The 20774-nt window shown below is 38.5% G+C and overlaps 1 protein-coding gene across 4 annotated transcripts in view; it reads right to left on the reverse strand.

Annotated features, from left to right (window-relative positions):
* Nucleotides 1-3264: 3264 nt before the first annotated feature.
* The window catches only part of LOC111148515 (pecanex homolog 1), a 152936-nt gene continuing 135426 nt past the window's right edge, over nt 3265-20774 (reverse strand). For all 4 annotated transcript variants that reach the window (XM_022505129.1, XM_022505128.1, XM_022505130.1 and 1 more), the window contains 10 exons: nt 20051-20304; nt 18042-18272; nt 17304-17404; nt 16371-16521; nt 10441-10671; nt 9237-9511; nt 7609-7814; nt 4386-4828; nt 3820-3960; nt 3265-3622 (listed from right to left, as the gene is read on the reverse strand). In XM_022505129.1, the coding sequence (XP_022360837.1) occupies nt 3482-3622; nt 3820-3960; nt 4386-4828; nt 7609-7814; nt 9237-9511; nt 10441-10671; nt 16371-16521; nt 17304-17404; nt 18042-18272; nt 20051-20304 (2174 nt within the window). In that variant the 3' untranslated portion in view covers nt 3265-3481. The remainder of the gene's footprint in view (nt 3623-3819; nt 3961-4385; nt 4829-7608; nt 7815-9236; nt 9512-10440; nt 10672-16370; nt 16522-17303; nt 17405-18041; nt 18273-20050; nt 20305-20774) is intronic.

The raw sequence follows: 20774 nt of genomic DNA on the forward strand, positions 1-20774 counted from the left end.
TACATAAAAACTTGCTATTTTCATTGCCTGACATTTGGTACACAGAGTAATTTTCCACACCTTACTTAGGAGAGAAACATTGACTATTTCTGTTTCAAGGATTAGTAGAAGTATCTCAGATATACTTGAAATATTTTTAAAACTACTTCAAATCTAATGGAAGCTCATCTTCCTATAATAGAAACTCAAAGAATGCAGAACACTGATGAAGTCTGTTCATTAATCTCCTGAAAGGTAATTAATTTCCTCTTACCTTAAAAATATACAGCCTCACCACCTACTCTCCCAAGCCCCTTAAATATCAACATCTTATATGAATCTAGACTCTTGGAAAATTAAGAATACTTTAGAAAAAAGTGAACATTTAAAATTTTATCAAGTATTGAAAGTGGTGCAAAAAGAGGGCTCACGCCAAAGTTATATGCTGGAAGATTAACTAAAAGCTTAATTTTGAGTTATAAAGTGATTTTTGCCACTGAATGAAAAGAAATAAGAAAAAAAAAGCTAACAATTTATAATCCACTCCAGGACTCTCTCTCAAAAGAAGGAAAAAACAAAATCAAACAAGAAAAAGATGTGAGAGATACCAGTGAAACTCTGTTTAAGAGAAATGCGTAAAAAGCTAGTATTTTAATTCCATATTTTTATTTTCAAATTATGGAACTCTGAAATTTTTGGCAATTATGAACTAAAAACACTAGTGTATGTATACTTGAGTCTTCCACACTAAATGAAGAAAGTTAATCGGAATCTTAACAAACAGCTCACTGTTCTCCAAGGTCGGGTGGGAGGGAGAATAAGACAGTATGATCAATTATTCCAACTTAATGGAAGCATGTATATTTGCATGTAATCATTCAGGTCCAATTATTGTTAAGAACCTTTCCTTCAATTATCACTGCTTCCTCTGATATAATATTAGAAAAGTATTTTGACTTTCAAAAGACTATCAGTTTTAGACTTAAAAAATAAGAACAGGGCTCCTGTTAGGGGTTCCTAATTGATAAATTCACTAAAGGGCTATCTGATAATAAAATTTGACTTGCTTTGAGATGAATGTCCACAGGTGCTACCCCAAATCAAGACGCAATGTATATGTTTTGTATAAAATCTAGTCTTGCATTTTTAGAGTATGCAACGTGTTTAACAATTGGGAGTAGGAGGTTAGGAATACAAATAATTCTAACTCTTCTGACTGAATCACCTGAAGCTTAGATATTCTTTCCCCCGTGTAGGAAAATGAATTATCTTCCATTTAAGACTGAAAGGGCTCCACTTATCTTCCCATTTAGGTAATGGCCACGAAAGGATCATATTCATTTCAGAAAGAGAATAAGCAGCAGGAATCATAACTCCTTTGAGAATATCTTAAATAAATAGAGATGGTTAGACAGATCATATATATTCAGTTTCAGAAGAAAAAAAAAAAACAGCCTGAACCTTAATGACGTGCTGCAGATTTGCCAAAATGAGGCAAATACGGAATACAGAATGTCACGACAGTATCAGGAAAGTACATTTTAACTGGTCAATTTAGCAAAGATACCCTTTGTGCAAAGGTTCAGGAAATCACTCAACAAATGTTTTTAAAGAGTTAAATTTTGCGAAGTGTGAAGTATGGAAACATCAGCACGAGGCACAGTGGGTTCTGAATTACCACAAAAATTTTTAATTAGAGAAGGGCCTAACAGATGAAAATGCAGTCGGGTGGTGTATTCTTAGCTACTGATTTCCTCAGTTTTCCTCCCTTCTACTCAAGTGTTAGGCTGCACCGCGGGAGCAACAGCGGGGAGCGAGGAGGGAGACAGCTCCCCTCTCCTGTCACCTCCTCAAAAGACACTTGAAGCCTGTGCTGTCCGACGCGGGAGCCGCCAGGCACATGTGGCCAGTGCGTACTGGAAATCTGGCTAGTGCCACGTGCTGAACGAGGAACACTTCGGGCGCACTGGATCCGCTAAACTGTATGATTAAAATCAATTTCACCTCCTTCTTTTCACCTCCCACTCACAGCGGGGTAGAAAGATGGCTGCTCCTGAATGCTCAGACGAGACACAGAGTCGTCTTTGGAGTTTCACCCAAAAGGGGAAAGTTTTTTGGAGGCTCTAAAAAATGCCAAAAGTTGGAAATTAAATCTAAACTGCAGTTTCTACCCAGCCCGATTGTAAATCTGAATTATATATTTCCCTGAATACACAGATTTAAAAAAAAAAAAAAACAATAAAATTTATAAGACAACATATTAAGTCAATTTCACAGTCATAAATATCTCGAATTACACCTACATACTATAAATTACAGGAAATAAAATTCAAGTAATAGAAAAAGAAGACAGGAGCAAAATAAAAGGCAAGGTTATTTAGAGAGGGATATAACAATCAGAACTGCACCATTTGGAGAACTTTGCTTGAAAAAATTTTACTTGATTAACTGAACTGCATGTGAGTCCCTTCAAGAGCTAATACCTCTTAAAAGAAAAGCAATCAATTCTTTCTTTAAATTCCTGGATGTTCATCTTCGTCTTTGAAAAACAAAAATATTTTCTTCCCAGAACTGACCCCGGCAGAGCTTGCCCCAAGTGTAGAGAAGCTGAGGGCCTGGGGCACACGTGGTGTCAGGGCTCGTCTGACATGTGGACACAGGAGCTGGCAGTAGTGTTCACAGGACCGATGCGCTGTTATCGATGGGGAATGCCAAAGGCGAAGCTAAGTGTGTCCTCCAATCTAGTGTGCATTTAAAGGAAACACCCAGTGTACTGGCATGAAGTGGACTCTAACAGAAAAGGAGCAGCACAGTTCCTGCTATGTATGTTTTAGGGAAAGGGAAGGGCTTAATCCCAAAGGCAATTTAAATAATGGTATTTTATTTTTATATATAAATAAACGTTCTGAGAAATCTCAGACTTTAGTGCATTGTTGTAAAAAATTAGTGCAGTTTTCTCAGTAAAGTTTTTAGCGCTCAAGGAGTAAGATAAATCTATGTCTGTTCATAGTTTCTTTTACTGTACATTAAACGTTCAGACAGCTAAATGTCAAACTGAAGGTTTCTACACTGGTCTGTTCTTAAAAATCAAGGTAAATGGATTTCATGTTCTGTGACAAAACATGGCAATTATTTTTGGCAAAGAAATTAGAAAAATATGAGATCATAGTTTAGAAATGAAGAGTTTGTTGATGTAAAGCATAGGCAATACATAGGAAAAAACTTTCTTTAAGGATGTATTTTTAACAGAACTTTATCCTTCATGCAGAATGTTTTCTCGGCAGCTAACTTAAAAAAATATTTCAGCTTTATTTGGGGATGGAGACAGTGACAGGAGTCGGGGTGAAGGACGACGGCGAGGCGCAGAACCAAGCCCGCTCTCCGTCCCCGTCTCTCCCATACCAGAGCCAAGGGATACCTGCAGGCATCTTCCACGCTCTCCTCTCTTCTTCCAACGACTTGGAATGGAGAGGGCAAAGAACCGTAGTTATCCGACACTGGCTCACACTTCAGCCCCAAGTTCTAGTACCCCAGTTTCTATCACAGTCACATATTTATCATCAATCTGGACCAGCAGTACTGTCTTGTCGATGTGGGATCTAGTACCTGGATCTCTGCTGCAAGGCACCCATCGGTGAATCACCTATTGATTCAGAATACAGTAAGTGAGTGGCAGAGACCTGGAAAATATTCACAAAATTCACTCACTCTTACGGGTAGTAATTCTGTTTGGTGAAAAGGTACATTTAAAATAACATAAGCATAAATTAGCTAAACACACGCAAACAAGTCAGGCTACAAAAAAGTGAGAGGCTGGGTCAGCTTCATGAGAGAACTTACATGACCTTCCATGCCCTCCTGAGGACTCCAGTCTTTCCAGCTGTTTCTCCCAGCTTTTAACCGAATACCCTCATCAGGCCACTGCAGCTCCTTCCTTTTTGACAGGTTGATCCCATCCAGAATTTGACTGGGATCTACAATCTATATTGCAAATAAATATGGGTCATTTCCAGTTCAATTTTTTCTCGATGATGACAAATTATATAATCTCAAACAAAATTTCTTTCATAGACTCTCCACGTCTCAAGTTCTCCACTGCCTATAACTGAACAAACAAACAGTCTGAAGGGCCTCCTCCTGAATTCCCTGTAGCCTACTAGCTGACCGTACTGCAATGGCCACACGACGGCAGCTGAGTAGGGACAAAAGTCACCACTGAAACGCTACTTGCTTTTGGTTCTTATGCTGGCAGAAACTTTTTCTCAACATTCAAACGTGTCCTAGTCTTCAGACTAATTAATAGGAAGGTGTGTTCTCACCAGAATGCTTCACTCAACAATTGAGGAAAAAAAAAAACAGAAACAAATGAGTGACACGAACAGCACAAGAACCACGTGCTTACTCACTTGGACTCTGTAAATCACTTCCCCCCTTTTGCCGTGTGAATTATTGGCAGGACTTAAGGTGTTGCCTGGCTGGACGTCAGTGGCACTGCTCTGACCTCCCTCTGTCCCAAGAAAGCCCACGAGAGTGTGATGTTTGCAGGCTGGGATGCTCTGGCTGGAGCTGCTGGAAGAAGGCAGGCCATGCTGCACACAGGCCATGCCGCTCTGACTGGAAGGCTCCATCTGGTTCACCATGGAGAGGCGGGACTGGATGGAGGACGGTAAGTTTCGAAGCGATATCTGACTCGTGGAAGAGCGCCGACAAGGCACAAATCCCGTGGTGGACATCCGGAGGGACGAATGCCGGCTACTGTAGCAGTAAGAAGACTGGCTGGCCACTGAGGCGCGAGCGGGGGACTGTCTGACCAGGCTTGACTGCACGGAGTGGGAGCTGTGGCTAGTGCCTAGGGAAAGACAAACAACAAGCTCATGCTAAGTGCGATGATTCAAACACAGGGTTTTTTATTTTTCTTTATAGTTTCCGAGAGTTTCCCCCAATTACTTGGTCAATTCACTGAATTTAAATTATACCTAAAACTTCTTTTAAAAAAGTTTGTATTTCTACCCAAAACTTTTAAAAAAAGATTTATTTGAGAGAAAAGGAGAGAGGGCGCAAGCGTGCGCAAGTGCAAGTCAGGAGAGGGCAGAGGCGGAGGGAGAGAAAGAATTTCCGCCAGACTCCTCACGGGATGTGGAGCCCAACGTGGGGCTTGATCTGACCCTGAGATCATGACCTGAGCCAAAACCGAGAGTTGGACGCTTAACAAACTGTGCCACCCAGGCGCCCCATACCTAAAACTTTTAATGTTGTCAAGAAGAAATAAATATCTGAGATTTGTTATCTTGTGTGCTTTTAAATTAATAATTTTAATTTGCTAATGCTTTTTAAAATTAAAATTCTGGGACAAAAACAAGACACACATGATTTCTGCAAATATCGGGATTTAACACTGAGGTGAATCCTAAAATATCTTCCACAGGTATACTTCAGAATAATAAGAATACCTCTTTAATATTTCAGAAATGAAACATCTCACGGAAATGCGACCATAAGAAATATTTATTAAGGAGGTACTATGTGGTAGGATCTGTAACTACTACTTCTCAAAGTGTAGAGTTAATGTCCTTTCAATCCATTCCCATGACAAACTACACAGTCTACAGAGAGATGGTGATTCCACACTGTACTTTTCATATCCATTAGGGGGTTACTACTAAATATGAATTATCAGTGATATGGAATGGCAGGTCCTTCTGTGTCCTTTTTCAAATGGCTTGATATGATTCCTCAGGTCTGTCTTTTCCCTGACTTATAACAGTAATATGAAGATTAGGAAATAATTAACTATATTGAAAAAAATTGCTCCATATACTTTCTATCTGAAAATATAGAGCTGATCAAAATAAGAGCATTTAAGAAAGCACAAAGTTCTAGCTTTTCACTCAGAAGTTACAAAAGAACATTAAAAAATGTTGGTAATACACCTATTTAGAGTCTTAATTCCAATGTTATTGGATTTTTTTTTTTTTTTTAAACAATGAATGTCTTAAGACTTCTCATTCATGTGAAGCAGTAGGGGAAAAGACAGCACTGGATCAACCACCTAGCCATATGAAAACAGGTTAAATCTGATTCCTACTGCATACCAGGTGGATTACAGATCTTGTGTTAAAGGTATATTAGTAAAAACAAACAAACAAAAAAACCAAAGAAACCTGTCATGCCTTGGGACAGGAATAATTTTCCTAAGTTAGGATACAAAAAGTACTAATCATAAAGGGAAAGATCAGTAAACTGCTCTACACTAAAATTAAAAAGACTTTTGTCAAGAGAAGAGGAACCACCCTTCTTAGGAAGAGAATGGAAAGCCCAGGGATAGAATGGGAAGAGATATTTGTAGTATAGAAAACTGACAAAGAACTCAAACACAGAATACACAAATAAGAAAAGGATAATCATGGAACTAGAGGATATTATGCTAAGCAAAATAAGTCAGTCAGAGAAAGACAAATATCCTATTATTTCACTCATGTGGAATTTAAAAAACAACAGATGAACAGGGGACGGGAAGTTAAAATAAGGTTAGTACAGAGAGGGAGGCAAACCATAACAGACTCTGAGCGTTGATGGAGAGAGGTGGGTGGGGGATGGGCTCAATGGGCGCTGGGCATTAAGGAGGTACTTATTGGGATGCACACTGGGTGTTTTATGTGGGCGATGAACCACTGGATTCTGCTCCTGACTAGTGCTGCACTGTATGTTAACTTGAAATTAAATTTGAAAAAGAGAAAGATAACCAAAGAGAGTAATGGGCAAAAGACTTAATAGGTACTTCAAAAAGGGAAACCGGTGATAAACTCATTTAAAACTTTCCAATCTTGGGTATCAGAGCAATGTAAATTAAAACAATGAATTAAAGATCACTCTTCCCCTTCCCTCCAAGCAAGTAGGGAGCAGAGATGAGAAATGATAATACTCCAAAGCTGGTGAAAATTTACAGGATGGGCATTCTGATGTTATAACTGGGAGAGTACCAATTGGTAAAAAATAAAACAAAACAAAAACTTGCTGGAAAGATTTTTGGCATTATGTGTCATAAATATTAAATATTCTCATAAACTTTGACTTAATGATTGTATTTTAAAAGTCTCTAGCCCAAGAAAATAGCGATTATAAAAAGTTTATTATAACATTCAGAAGAAACCAAACCATTGTCCAATGAAAGAGAAGTTAAATAGATTATACTAAATATTATTAACCTTTAAAAAATATGATATTCCAAGTAATACATATATTTCATTACTATAAATAGGATAATGTCCAACCAGGAATCAAGCAAAATACTCTTTTTACATATTTCCAAGCAGGTAATACAGAATTCCTTTTTCTTTTTGAGAGACAGAGAGAGAGAGAGAGAGAAAGCAAGCACACACCCGTGAGGGAGGGGTTTGGGGAGGGACAGAGGGAGAGGGAGAGAGAGAACCCCAAGCAGGCTCCATGCCCAATGCAGAGCCCATGGGTCTCAGGGCTTGAGCCCACCACCCTGAGATCATGACCTGAGCTGAAATCAAGAGTCTGACGCCTAACTGACTGAGCCACCCAGGCACTCTGGTAACACATAATTCTCTTTATACACGCACACCAAGAGGCTAACTTAGATACATAATTTTGTTTTCACATTACCTAGTGCTGGAGGATAAGATGTGACCGGTGGATGGAGCCCGGCTCCTGACCCTTGCCCTGGATTTCCAGTGCTTCCCTGGGACACAGTGCTGTGGGGGTCACTGGCGCTCACTGCATTGTTGCTAGTGCAGGACATTCCGCCTCCAGTGTCAGAATCTTCAATATTGCCACCGCTGTTACAGCCGGCCCCACACCCTTTCCTTAACCTAGGAACAAACACCAGAGTAAGCAGCATTATCCCATGAACTCTTCAAGCTAGGTGTTTTATTCTACTTCTAGCTATTCTGAATGTTTAATGCTACTAATGTGCAATCAATATTAGAAACAAAAAAAGGCATTTACATTTTCAAAGAATGGCCTAAGAACTATCCCCTCCTTATTCTCGCCACTTCAATTCTCCCCAATCTACCTTCACTTTAATATAGTGTATCATCTTTCCCAATCTTTTCATCTTTCCTTAGCCGTAATAAACCGTACATAACAAAACTGTACCATTAAGGTGGAAACAGGACTCTTGCCAGCGTCTGCTCAGTGCCTCTGAAGTGTATAACCCCTGAAAACCCCTCATTTCGGCTGTAGCAAACTTGGGAGAGAGCTGCTGCAATCATTTTTCCTGGTTTTTGTGGGTGGTTTTTTTTTTTTTTTTTAATGTAGGGTGACCAACTATCCTGGGTTACCCACAACTGTCTCAGTTTTGCATTGAAAGTCCTGCTTCCCAGGACACTTCTTAGTCCTGCGGAAACCAGGACAGCTAGGAACCTTAATCTCTATTACTATTTCTCTCAAGGGAAGAGAGAAAACAATCTCTTTAAGGCAATTCCAGCAAAACAGATAGTTTTTTAAAAGAAATTTTGAACACCACTCTGGTTTATGTTCTTCCTTCTGTTTGGATAGAGACTGATATTAAAATGGTGAGACTTTTTTTTTTTTTTTTACTATGCCTAGAGGAAAATGCCTTCTTGAGAGTTTGCCACCCTAATCCCACATTCTGTTTTTCCCAAGTTCCATTATTTAAGGATCTAAACAAAAGCCAGTAAGAAATTGAAAAAATACTGTGATATTTCTTCACCATCCACCAAACTATGATGTTCCTATACTGAACACCATAATTTACAAGACAAAAGGCGGAGAGAAAATTCGTGTGCATACTTGAAGACACTACAGATTCGAGATCGGAGTGATGACTGTTAAAATGGCAGTAGTGTTACATAACGAGGAGTTTGAGCAAGTACAGCATGCTCGCCCTTCTGCAACACTGGACTAAAACAGAAGGTGAGCAACTTCTTCAAGTGTCTTGGGTTCTTCTCTAACTTGCTGTTTGTTGACCCACACATCCTACTAGTGTCATTGATGTTGCAGTACAGAGTCAAAAAAGTTAAAGAAAAGAGAACTATTCAAGATTCTACCAAATGCTGGATCAGTGTAATCAGAGGTGGACATGAGACTTATCTAGTAAGAGTCTGAAATAAAAATTGCTCAGACTACTTTCTGAAGTTCCTGATAGAATAGGTTTACATTGCACTATGGCATCTGTATTTTTCTGTAAGCTTTCTAGGTGACACTTAGGCGAACTGCCTCAATGAAGGTCAGAACATACCACCGCTGAAATATGCAACCCCACAGCTCACCTGTGCCAGGTTGACACTATGAAGTTTCTGATATTTCCCAAACTGATAGGTCCCCCAAGGATTTCTTTAAGCTGCTCATGGCTGTCAGAGTAAGAAGTTGTCAGGGGTGAGACAAAGATTGGGTAGCCAATAGGTTGGTCACAAGATGAGTTTATCATGTTTCTCAGAGCTTGTTTGGCATTCTGGATGCTACCTCTTTCTGGATTACGGTTACGTAGAAAAACAAGCTCTTGCTGTTGTCCTGCCCAAAGACCTCGGACGCATTCCTTATTAACCTGAAAAACAGAACACATGGGAATTAGGTTAAGTGGCCAAGAATGAAATTCATATAAACAGAGGAGTATAAATCAGAAGGATACAAAAGACACATGAGAGCCAACTGTAAAAAGTAGGAAACAAATACAAGTTGGTCACAATTTTATAGAAGTTCATCAATTTTCCATTGTCACCAATGGGCTATTAAATAAGCACATGCAGAACTCTTTTCCCTGGTCTGGTAAAAATATCAAGTTTTCCAAATTAACAATGCACTGGGTTTTGCAACTGAGATAACAGATATATTTGACAGAAATCAGAAGTAACAAATATTCAGAGTTAAAAGGATGTTTGTGACTTGCGAGTTGACTAGATGAAGTAGATAAAAAGTGAATCATTATAAACTATTAAAATAAAATTTCAGAAATTATGTCTCCTAAAGCCATGAGATGTTTAAAAAAGCAACAAAAAAAGGGAGGTAGATGGGCAATGGGGTAATTGGGGGATGGGCATTAAGGAAGGCATGTGATGAAATGAGCACTGGGTGTTCTATGCAACTGATGAATCACTAAATTCTACTTCTGAAACTAATTTTTCAAAAAAGACAAACAAAAAAAAAAGTACAAGCTATGGTATTGTTTTGAAACCTGGGAAATCAGATTAGCAATATGGTGTTGATGTTTTAAGAAGAGACAGTGCCCAGAGTGTATATGTAACAGATAAAAGACTGCCAAAATGGAAATAAGCAAAAATTTTAAAACTTTATGGCACATGAAAAAATTTCAGAGGACAGAATAGATTGCAACATAAATCAAATTAAGCGCTCATAATCAATGCTAATGTAGTATGGTCATTTTTCTTCTATAAAAAGTTCCAATCACTTTCTAAACTTGGGGTAAGGTTATGTAACTTTTTTTTTCAGACACAAATAAATGCCTCAAAAACTAACCTTAATGACCCTGAAGCTCAGGTAGCGTCTGTTGAGCATGATGATCTTGTATTCATTGGTGCCGTCATCCATGACATGCCGCAGAGCGAGAAGGGAGGGAGAGTTGGCAAGGACTGCACTCCGCCATGCAGGGTCCCCTTCATGGGCTATTACGAGGTTCTTTTCATGAGACACAATGGCTTCATAGAGCACAGTAGGGTCATCATACTCATCTGGAGAAGTGAAATGATCCTAAACAGAGAAATAAAAAATATATACTTTATAGGAAAAGAAGGACTTCCATATAATGATAAAAGCTTCTGCAGTTACTAAATGAAAATTCTGAAAAACTGGTTTAATATGAATATTTCATATCCGCACATATTATTATTGTTGGAGACGGAGTGTCTTAAATTTAAGCAGGTTAGGAATTAGCTCTTTACTTTTGTAAATACTTCAACCCAACCCTATCTTCTAAGTTTTAAATAAACAAATATTTTTCCAATTTTTATAAATTTTCTTTGTTTTTCTCGTTCAAGTGGGGTTTTACATGTCTTCATTCATACATAATTTTTTCTCATAAAGGACTGTCTCACTGGTATCAGTTAAGGAAGGCTAAACAATATAAAAGTCCCCTAAGTTGTGTTCCTTTTTAATGAGGCATTTTTCACACAGAGCCACATCTCTAGAATGATCCCAATATGCATTTTATCTCTTCTAGTTAAGATAAGGAGATTAAGGGTCCCAGTCCTAAAGAAGCTAGTCAAGTTTTCCCTGAGAAATCTCTTGGTCTAGGTAACCACCACTCCTGTATTCCACAAGCCGTTATTTAATACCTCTCATGTGTGGGGTTCTGTGGCAGAGAGCACAGATGAAAAAGGACTATGTGGAATGTATCCCCCTTCAGAAACCTGCAAGTTAACAGGGGATGCAGGACATACACCCACATAACCTTAAGACAAATTCAAAGTTCTGAAATGAAGAGTATATAATCGTAGCTATTCATAGTTGGGAGGTTGATAAGTTTTTATATCCAGGTAAAGTCACTCATTTCCACTCAAGCCAAGTGACCAGACTGTGTGTGGTATCTGAGGGGAGATGGGTGAGTACAAGAAGGCAGGCTCCCCAATGATGCACCTCCACATCTGGGGGCTGGCCTGTATGAGAACAGAAAAAGTATTCACTTGTGTATGTGAATAATGCTTCAGAATATAAAAAGTTCTAGCAACACGCTCCCCCCCCAACCCCAGCAACTCTTAACAACCTTGCCAAGCAGATTAAGTACGTAATACCAGCTTTGCAAATATCAAATCTGAAGCTCAAAGAGTCTTCGCTTCTTCCTAGGTTTAGGAAGTTAGTAAATGATTAAGCCAGGACTTAAACCCATGTTTAAAGAGAATTTAGCATTCTGATTTTAAAAAGTGTGTGATTATAAACATTAACTGAAAAACCTGTAAGCCCAGTTGATGTGATTAGGGAAAGTTACACAGTGCAGGTGGTTTTGAACTGAATCTGCAAGAATGAAGACAATTTCCATGGACGGAGATGGGCATTGTGCCGGAAAGAGAGAGAGCTCCAGGCAAGACATCCTACAGGATAAGCACAGGTCAGTGAATAACACAAAGGTGATTACAGCCTAAAGTCTCTCTGGGGAATTGAGTTTCTATGACGTTGCCAGGCAGCCCTGTGCTAGACACTGGGGAAGGATCAGTGAGTGAGACAGATACAAGCACTGTTCTCAAGGAACTTAGGGTCTAGTTAGAAAATACTGAAAACAAAACAAAACTAGAAAACTAGCTTTTAGCCAGATTGTGGAGCATCTCCCTCGTACCTTGTCCAGATTTCTGCTATTGGGCTGGTGCACTTCCCTCTGTTACTCCCTTCTCTTAGAACTGCCTTCAACTGATGGGGCTGCCTAGGCAGGAAATGCCAGGGGAGGTTTATTCCCCCACTTGGTTGGGGGGGGGCGAAGGTACATCATATAACATCATATAACTCTTGGTGACACTGGCACTCCAGAACTCCCTCTAAATCCAGTAGAAGCTAGAATTCAGCTTAAACAGTTTTGCTTAGCTCCTTCCCTCTTCTTTCCTGCTCCCCACCCTTCCTTACAAATTCACCTGAGGACACCCTTTCAGTCTCTGGCACAGGAATCCTGGGCTCTGACTCTGCTTCTAAAGAGTGTGGCCTAAGCTAGCGTTTATGACACCTCTGTACATCGTACACCAGCCCTCCTGACCTTCCTTTGAAATACCGAGCTCGCCTTCAGCAGAGAGCTAGATATCGTATGACGGGCTCTCCTTTAGCAAACAGTTCCTTTAGGGAAGGAATTCTACCTTTGTATAGTAGTCTTCCTACAATTTTTTGAATAAAAAATAAAAGTGCAGACATAGGCAACAGTTACAGTCTTAATAAAATGGACAAAGTTGGAAATTATTAGGCATGCCAAAATGGAGTATGATGAATCTTGCTCAATTATTTCTTTTCACTGGGCTTAAGATGGTTGGGTGAGTATTGTTTTAGAGGCAAAGTATTTGAAACAAGTAGAATGTCCATGAATAGGGAAATGGTTGAATAAACTTCAGTTAAGAATTATATTCTGGAATACTACAGAGCCATTAAAAATGTAGAAAGTATCTAAGTTATATTAAATATGGGGGGAAAAAGCAGATGTTACAGATCACTTTATGTAGCACAAAGGAAAACATCTGTATATATAGATGGAAATGTCTATGAACTCAGGAAAATCAAAAAAGATACGCATCAAATTATTGGCAGTGACTGCTTCCTGGAAGGGCCATACAATGGTACAGGGTGATGGGAATACTTATTCTTGGGGGACGCTCACTTTTTAACGTTTTTCATTATTTTTCAAATACAAAGAGAAAATGTTCCCATTTTGGGGAAAAGTTTTCAAAGTCATTTAAAAAATATACTTGAAAAGTTAAAAGCCAATGCACAGTATATATTTTTGAAAAACGAAACTCATTCATTTTACATTCACTGGCAACCGACCCTCGTGCTAAGCAATGAAGATATAAAGATCAGTAAAAAATGATTCCTGTCCTCAACCACACATTATAAGATTTTTGTCATGTATCACTTATAAGCCAAAATGGACTTTGATTAGTTTATTTTAGTTCTAACAACCATGTAATCATCAAAGAGACTAACGAAAAAAGGTAAAACAAATAAGGATGTAAAGTGTTTTACGTTTTACAAAATGATTAAATAGAGGATAAGAATAGGAGAACATGTGAAAAAGGCAATTTGCTTAATTTCTCTGAATTGAGTCTTCACCTACCAAACTGGGATGAAAATAATTTTCTCTGGTATTATGTATATGCAAACACTAATATGCTGTACAACACTGTACAATTATTAAATATCACACAGATTATGACCATTTTTATTTATAAAGTAAAAACATAATATAGTCTATTGGAGAATTGAAAAATTTTTAAAAATGGTAAAGGAAAAAACAAAAATTAAAAACACCTACAAAGTATGCTAAACACACATTATCAAGGACTGTCTGAGAGGCAAGAGTTAAGAGAAATTTTGTATTTCTAGCTTTCTGGGAACAAAACCTTTTCTTTACATACAATAAATTCCACCATTTTTACGTGTGCAGTTAGATGCACTTTGACAAATACGCACACCCACGTAATCACTGCCACAATCTAGATCTAAAACTTTTCCATCACCCCAAAACATTCCTTCCTGTCTTTTGGCATTCAATCTCCACATCCTAAGGAATCACTAATCTGCTTTCTGTGGCTGTAGACTAGTTTGGCTTGTTTTAGATCTTATATAAATAAAATCATACAGTATGTACTCTTTTTATGTCTGGTTTCTCCTGCCGTGCATAATGTTTGAGATTCATTCATGTGGTATCTAACAGTAAGTAGCTCATTTCTTTTTACTGCTAAGCAATATTCTATCATGTAGATATACCACAATTAGTATGTTCATCTGTTGATGGAACGTGAGTTGTTTGCAGTATGGGCCTATTACAACTGAAACTGCTAGGCACATTCTCTTAAGTAATTATCCAGGAGGGAACAGCTGGGTTATAAGGAATGTGTATGAATAACCTTTCTTTTAATATATACACTGCCTATGGTTCACTTTTGTGGGTTGGGTTTTCAAGAGGATGTAACTCATGAAATATATGAGTAAATATATGAGTATGAACTTTGGAGATTCCCAGTACTGATTTACAGATCTATCTTTTCTTGGCCTAAGAGTTCCTCATGGGCAGCCCAACATGTGTCTCAAAATGATGCTCAGTAAGTGGTTGTTTCTGGCTACTGCAGAGGTCGATCTCTCCCTCCTCAAAGGTGTATCAAAATTATGGGATTTTTCCAGGCTGCATTTGTGTTCTCTATCTTCCCCCAGCCACCAATCCTCTGTGGCTCCCAGGTTCCTGATTCCAACTCCTCACCCCCATGGTTTGTCCCTGCTGTTGTCAGTCACGGCTGATGAAGTAAGCCGTGCTGGGCCCAATGTAAGGTAGAGAGGCCCTGTCACAGACAATAATGCCACAGCCAAAAGAACGTGGAAGGAAATGGACCTGACAGCAATAGGTAAGAGCACCTCTAAGGAGAGACGGGCAAAGACCTAAAGTATCCGAAAATTCCCTGTGTCTCAGTTTCTCTTCTGACAGATGGAGAGAAAATACCTGTCATAATGTTTAGAACTGACTGAAGATGTCGCTCTGGAGCTGTTAAATAACCATGCTGTATAAAAGAGTATTTCTTACATACAGGTATATTATTAATCAGTGCCTTTTGAGAAATTCTGAAGTTTTAAAAACATTTTAATCTAAAATAATTATCTTTTTCATTTAAACACATTGACTTGGCTCAAAACTGTAAAGCTCGTCTGAAGACAGACAACTCTAATTCTTCCCAAATGTGTATTTTCTCAATGATCCTCAAAATAGTATTCCATTTTCCACAGAGACTTTCAGATAATATATCCCTTCTCAGTAATCTCCTAAATAATACAGGACATTGACTTTATTCTAGCAGTTTAGATCATAGTAAAATCACTTGAGGAGTAATTCACCCTTTATTTGGGGGGGAAAAAAAAGATTCAAACAGATCTGAGTACAGCCAATACATTTTATTTTATTTTATTTAAGTATTTTATTTATTTATTTGACAGAGAGAGATCACAAGTAGGCAGAGAGGCAGGCAGAGAGAGAGAGAGGAGGAAGCAGGCTCCCTGCAGAGCAGAGAGCCTGATGCGGGACTCGATCCCAGGACCCTGAGATCATGACCTGAGCCGAAGGCAGAGGCTTAACCCACTGAGCCACCCAGGTGCCCAGCTGATGCATTTTAATGAGGCTTATCATGTGGTCTCTGTCATCAGATCTGATGACTACTATTAAGTGGAATGACTAGAGTAGCTCATACTGGTACTTAATTTCCTAATATAGTTTTGAAATAATCCAGGGCTTTGGATATGTATTTTGGGTCTGCATTTTATTATCCTACTAGGATTATTTAAGTAAGGCTAAATCTGTCCTAATCATCTATTATTCTATATAACATGCTACATGAAACAGCAGCACTTACAACCCTCCTAAGATGTTACCACAATGCATTGGGAGTTAGCTAACATTTGCCTACAGAAGAGGCTTGAATCACAATTATGTGAAATGTGAGGTAAAAATAAGGGCCTGAGAGCTTTATTCCTAGTTCGTCACTGCTGACAGTTTTCCTCAAGTTCATGTCCAGATCAACTCTCCAATATTAATATTCAAATTTACCCTTAGAAACACAGATTCAGGCTTCTAAGATCTAGTATCTTGTCATAAATCATGTTTTCCCGTGTTTCAAATTACAGTATTTCTCAAAAGGTTCTTAAGAAACATAATTTGGAAGTCAAATGAAGAAGTTCCATTAAACACCAGTAATGCATTATAATTCTCCTCTTCTTACCTGATGAAGTTTAATGGACATGCGGATTCCCGGGACGACTACTTTCCTTAGCAATTCCATGTCAGCGAAGATCCATTCATCTCGAATTGAAGAAATACGGAAATCTCCCTTAAATAGGGCATGCAATCCATAGAGGAATGACTCTAAATTACTGTTAGGATTGGAGATAAAGGTTTACGTATTTTGACAAAGAACTTCCATTACACTGATTCTTACATGTGGTTGTGCATCAGAATCATCTGGGAGTGTTTTGCAAATACAGACTCCAATGACTGTACTAATATCAGAACCCCTGAGTCAGACTCACAAGGGACAGGGGCCCTTTGACCTGGGATCCTTGTTTACGAACCACTATAAGAGTAAGTCCATGAAAATAAACAAGAGACAAAGTGTATAAGCCACAAAAGCTTACAGAGGGTCTAATGGAAAACATGTAATAATCACAAAAGAAATTTAAAATATGTAATATTGCTTAGTTCTAATTCATTCAGACGCTTATGTCAAGAAATTCAGCTTATATTTATACTCCCCCCAAATCTAATGTACTATGTTAACTATATTAAGAGCATAAATGCTCTGGATCAAAAAAAATTACAAGGAAATATGGAAAAACAAGAAGAGGTAACTCATTAGAAAAAGAGATGTAAAATGGGAGAAGACCAATCAAACTTTACGGGCGATTATTTTTAAAAATGTCTTAAATCCAGGAAACTCTCATTATCAGTAGTCATCCGCGCATGTGTGAATTTTAAAAGCCAGCCATTAACCACTAGGGAGAACTCAATTATGTCAGCAAAAGATCTATAAAAAAAACAGTATCAGAAGAGACTTCTGCAATCAATTAGCATAGAATGCTTCCATGAAAGGCTAATTCAGATTTATGTTATACAGCTTCTCCTACTCTCTTCCTGAAAACAGAAATGCCTTCCTTACCTGGACATATGGTGGGATGCAGTCCCCAGAGCTCTCCGTCCCAGAACACAAAGTCCGTAACAAAGAGTCACTAGGGATGAATCTTTGTCTACATCCAGTGGCTTGAAAAAAACAAAGAACACTCATTATCAGAAAGACATAAAGGTATTTAACAAATCAGAATAGCTAATAAATTAGAGGATGAAGAATTCAACTAATATATAAGTTCTAGGTCTTTAAATAGTTCTAATGAGACAAAACTTAACAAATCAGTGTAAAATGAAGTGTGAGTGTATATGAGGTGTTCCTCTGAAATCTTTAAATAAAATCTAATGCTTTATAATACTGGGACACACTTTTTAAAAAATCCTGACTTTTATAAAGTATTAGGATCTTAGCAAAACATCTCAAAGTACTTACTGGCATACATCATTCCTGATAATGTCCTCTCCTGAAAATACAATATTCTTTCTATTAATTAGTTGTTTTGGGACATAACCTGGCAAACAGGTTATTAGCAACAGCTGTGTTAGCCTACTAGTGATGATTACCAGAGTGAAGAAAATCAAATTCGTATCTGTGAAATACTGCTTCCCCTCAACCTCTCAATTTTTTTTTAAACAACTGAAGGTTTTCTTACCCAGATGGTCAGAAAGAAGAAGGTCTGGAAAAACTGACCTCCTAATAACAAAGGGGATATTCTTTCCATCTCTGAAAAAATGGACTCAAACAGTTACAAATGAAGTACATGAGCTCTACCTTTGCTCTTCGGGAAGAGCAGTACTCTATCCAGTTGAGGTAAATTACACAAAAACTCTCTCTGGATATGCCAGCCAGTCGATGGTCATAGTCTTCATCGATGTTTGGGTTAAATGTTGGGTCCACATCAACATAATTTCGATCTGCACACAGACGTAGTCCTTCCTGCATTGTCTCATTGGCTAGCCACTCCTCCAGTTTAGAAGAAGTTGTAACATAATAAATGATACCCTAATGGGGAAAGATTAAAACAACAACAACAAACCCAGGTTAAGCTACAGTTTGAATTAACTCCAATTCTTCATTAAATAAATTCCAATGGTTTATACTGATTGTATAACTAAAAAATATTTTATTCTAGCTCAATACTCTAAGAATGCATTTTAGGAATGCTGTAAAAAATATACCTCAGGCCTTTCTGGATGAATAGTTAATTTAATACTTTAAAAGTCACAACCATAAATTCATCAAGACAAATTCAAAACAATTTTTTTCTATTGATTTTAGAGCTTTTGAATTGAGGACATTTTAAGAGAGGTAGAAAAACTTTACTGTGATGCATTTCTCACAGAAAGTTACTAAATCATCTGGTGAAGCTAGATCAAGTTATAGAAATATAATAGTAAAGCAATAGAAATATACCTATTTAGAACCAGAGATAGAAAAACCCATGTACACACAGAGACGCATAGCACATAAAGAGTACAAACTCGATCTATTTAGCTTCCTGAGGTTGGGTTTAACCAACCATTAATTATAAGACTAACATCCACCCCAGTCAGCACAAGTAAGGTGGTACACAGAGGTAGTAACACAAATACGGAAAATACAGATATGGGTCACTAAAATTTAGCATACATTTCCCTCTTCAAAATACTGCTTTGCCTGCAAGCTGCCATATCATAGTTTTGCTATAATCTTGTAAAATCTTTAGCAAAAACAGAACACCTGTATAGTAACGAACTAACCTTACCCAAAGAGCGGTTTGGTCTTTGCCCTTGGGTCCTGGAAGGAAACTTCTACTCCTCTGGAATGTCTTTGTTCACCTATGAGCTTACAGCCATGACAGCTAGAGGAGCGGGGAACTAAGGCTGGTCATAGGGTAGTCAACCACATCTAAGTGACTACGCTCCAATAAAAGTACACCCCCAGGCTCAGGTGAGCTTTTTTGGTTGACAACAGCTGGGAGAAACAGGCATTATCTGCACAACTGCACTGACAGAAGACAAGTGGAAACTCATGCCTTCGTGTCTCTGGCCTCTGCCCTACACACCTCTTTCCTTGGCTGATTTTAATGTGTACCCTTCCACTGTAATAAACCCTAACCATGAGTGTAATGGTTTTGCTGAGTTTTTTGCGTCCTTCTGGCAAATTACCGAACCAGAGACTAGTCTGTGGGGATGCCAAAATTGCAGCTGGTGTCGCAAGCGAGGGTGGTTTTGGGGCCTCCCAACTCTTGCAATACTTTCATTCAGGTTATTGAAAGCAGCGCAAGAAATGGTTAGCGGCAAGGGCTCAGCAGCTGGACAAGCCTAGATTTAAAGTCCTTAACTCCACCTGCTAATTAGAGGACTCTGGGCAGGTAACTTCTGATTCTTGTTTATTTGTAAAACACAGAAGGAACTGTATGCATATTCCTTAGCCCAGTGCCTAAAACATATGAGGTACATATGGTAGCTATTATTCATGAACAAATGGAATGAGTTCCACTAAAGAAGGAAACAGCAATACCATAGTAGGTATACTTTACTGACTTAATGGATACTAGAGAATTTTTTTTTTTTTACAATAGACTCTAGCTGGGCATGGAGCCCAAAGTAGGGCCAGAACTCACAACCCTGAGATCAAGACCTGAGCTGAGATCAAGAGTTGGACACTTAACTGACTAAGCCACCCAGGCGTCCCAATACTAAAGAATTTAAATCACTACTTAGAAGCAAAGCACAAGTATTTTAAAAAAAAGTTTTTTCCAAGAAGATCAAAAGCTCTAACTGGGCATACAGCCTTACCTTGACATAGTAAGTGGTGAGTACTTTCCGAAGGTCAAAGACTTGGAGCATAGAGGCAGCACTGTTGTCAGTGATACTATAACCTTCCAGAATATACTTAGTGACGATCACTTCCCAAGCTAGCCAGCGCTGGCTAAACGCAGCATTAAATGAAAGCACATGAGGAATATGTCCAGGTTCACAACAGCAAAATCCTTCATCTTCTTCAACACCTTCAGTAATGGCCTCCACTTCCCGTTGTTGACAGTAAGTACCTTAGAGAGAGAGAGAAAGAGAGTGAGAGAGAGAGAGAGACCACTGCATACAATGGAGAAAAAAACCACATGCAGTAGAACATGAATGCTTCAAAGACACCAGAAATTTAGGGAAAAAAAACAACACACCTTTTATAGTAACTGAAAGTATGGGAGCGATCTGCCTTGGAATGTTCACTAACCAACGGCAGGAAGCTTGACACCAGGCATATTATATATTCACCTCCCGCAGAATCACTACATGCATTAGCACATTCCAGCTTCTGAAAACCTGCGCAGTTACCTTCTTTATTTTCACTCACTGATCCCAAACTTTTCAAACTTGGGTTTTCAATTGCAGTCATATCACATGAAGGCCAATGAGTAAAGGGATATCACATGACAGTTTGAGTTAACTCAGTAAGGGAAGAATGGATTTAGAAATGAATCATTGCAGGGCACACAACAGAGACAGACATGCAGAACCCAAA

The sequence above is a fragment of the Enhydra lutris genome, unplaced genomic scaffold (assembly GCF_002288905.1).
Source record: "Enhydra lutris kenyoni isolate GAN:26980312 unplaced genomic scaffold, ASM228890v2 scaffoldscaffold20, whole genome shotgun sequence".
Lineage (NCBI taxonomy): Eukaryota > Metazoa > Chordata > Mammalia > Carnivora > Mustelidae > Enhydra > Enhydra lutris.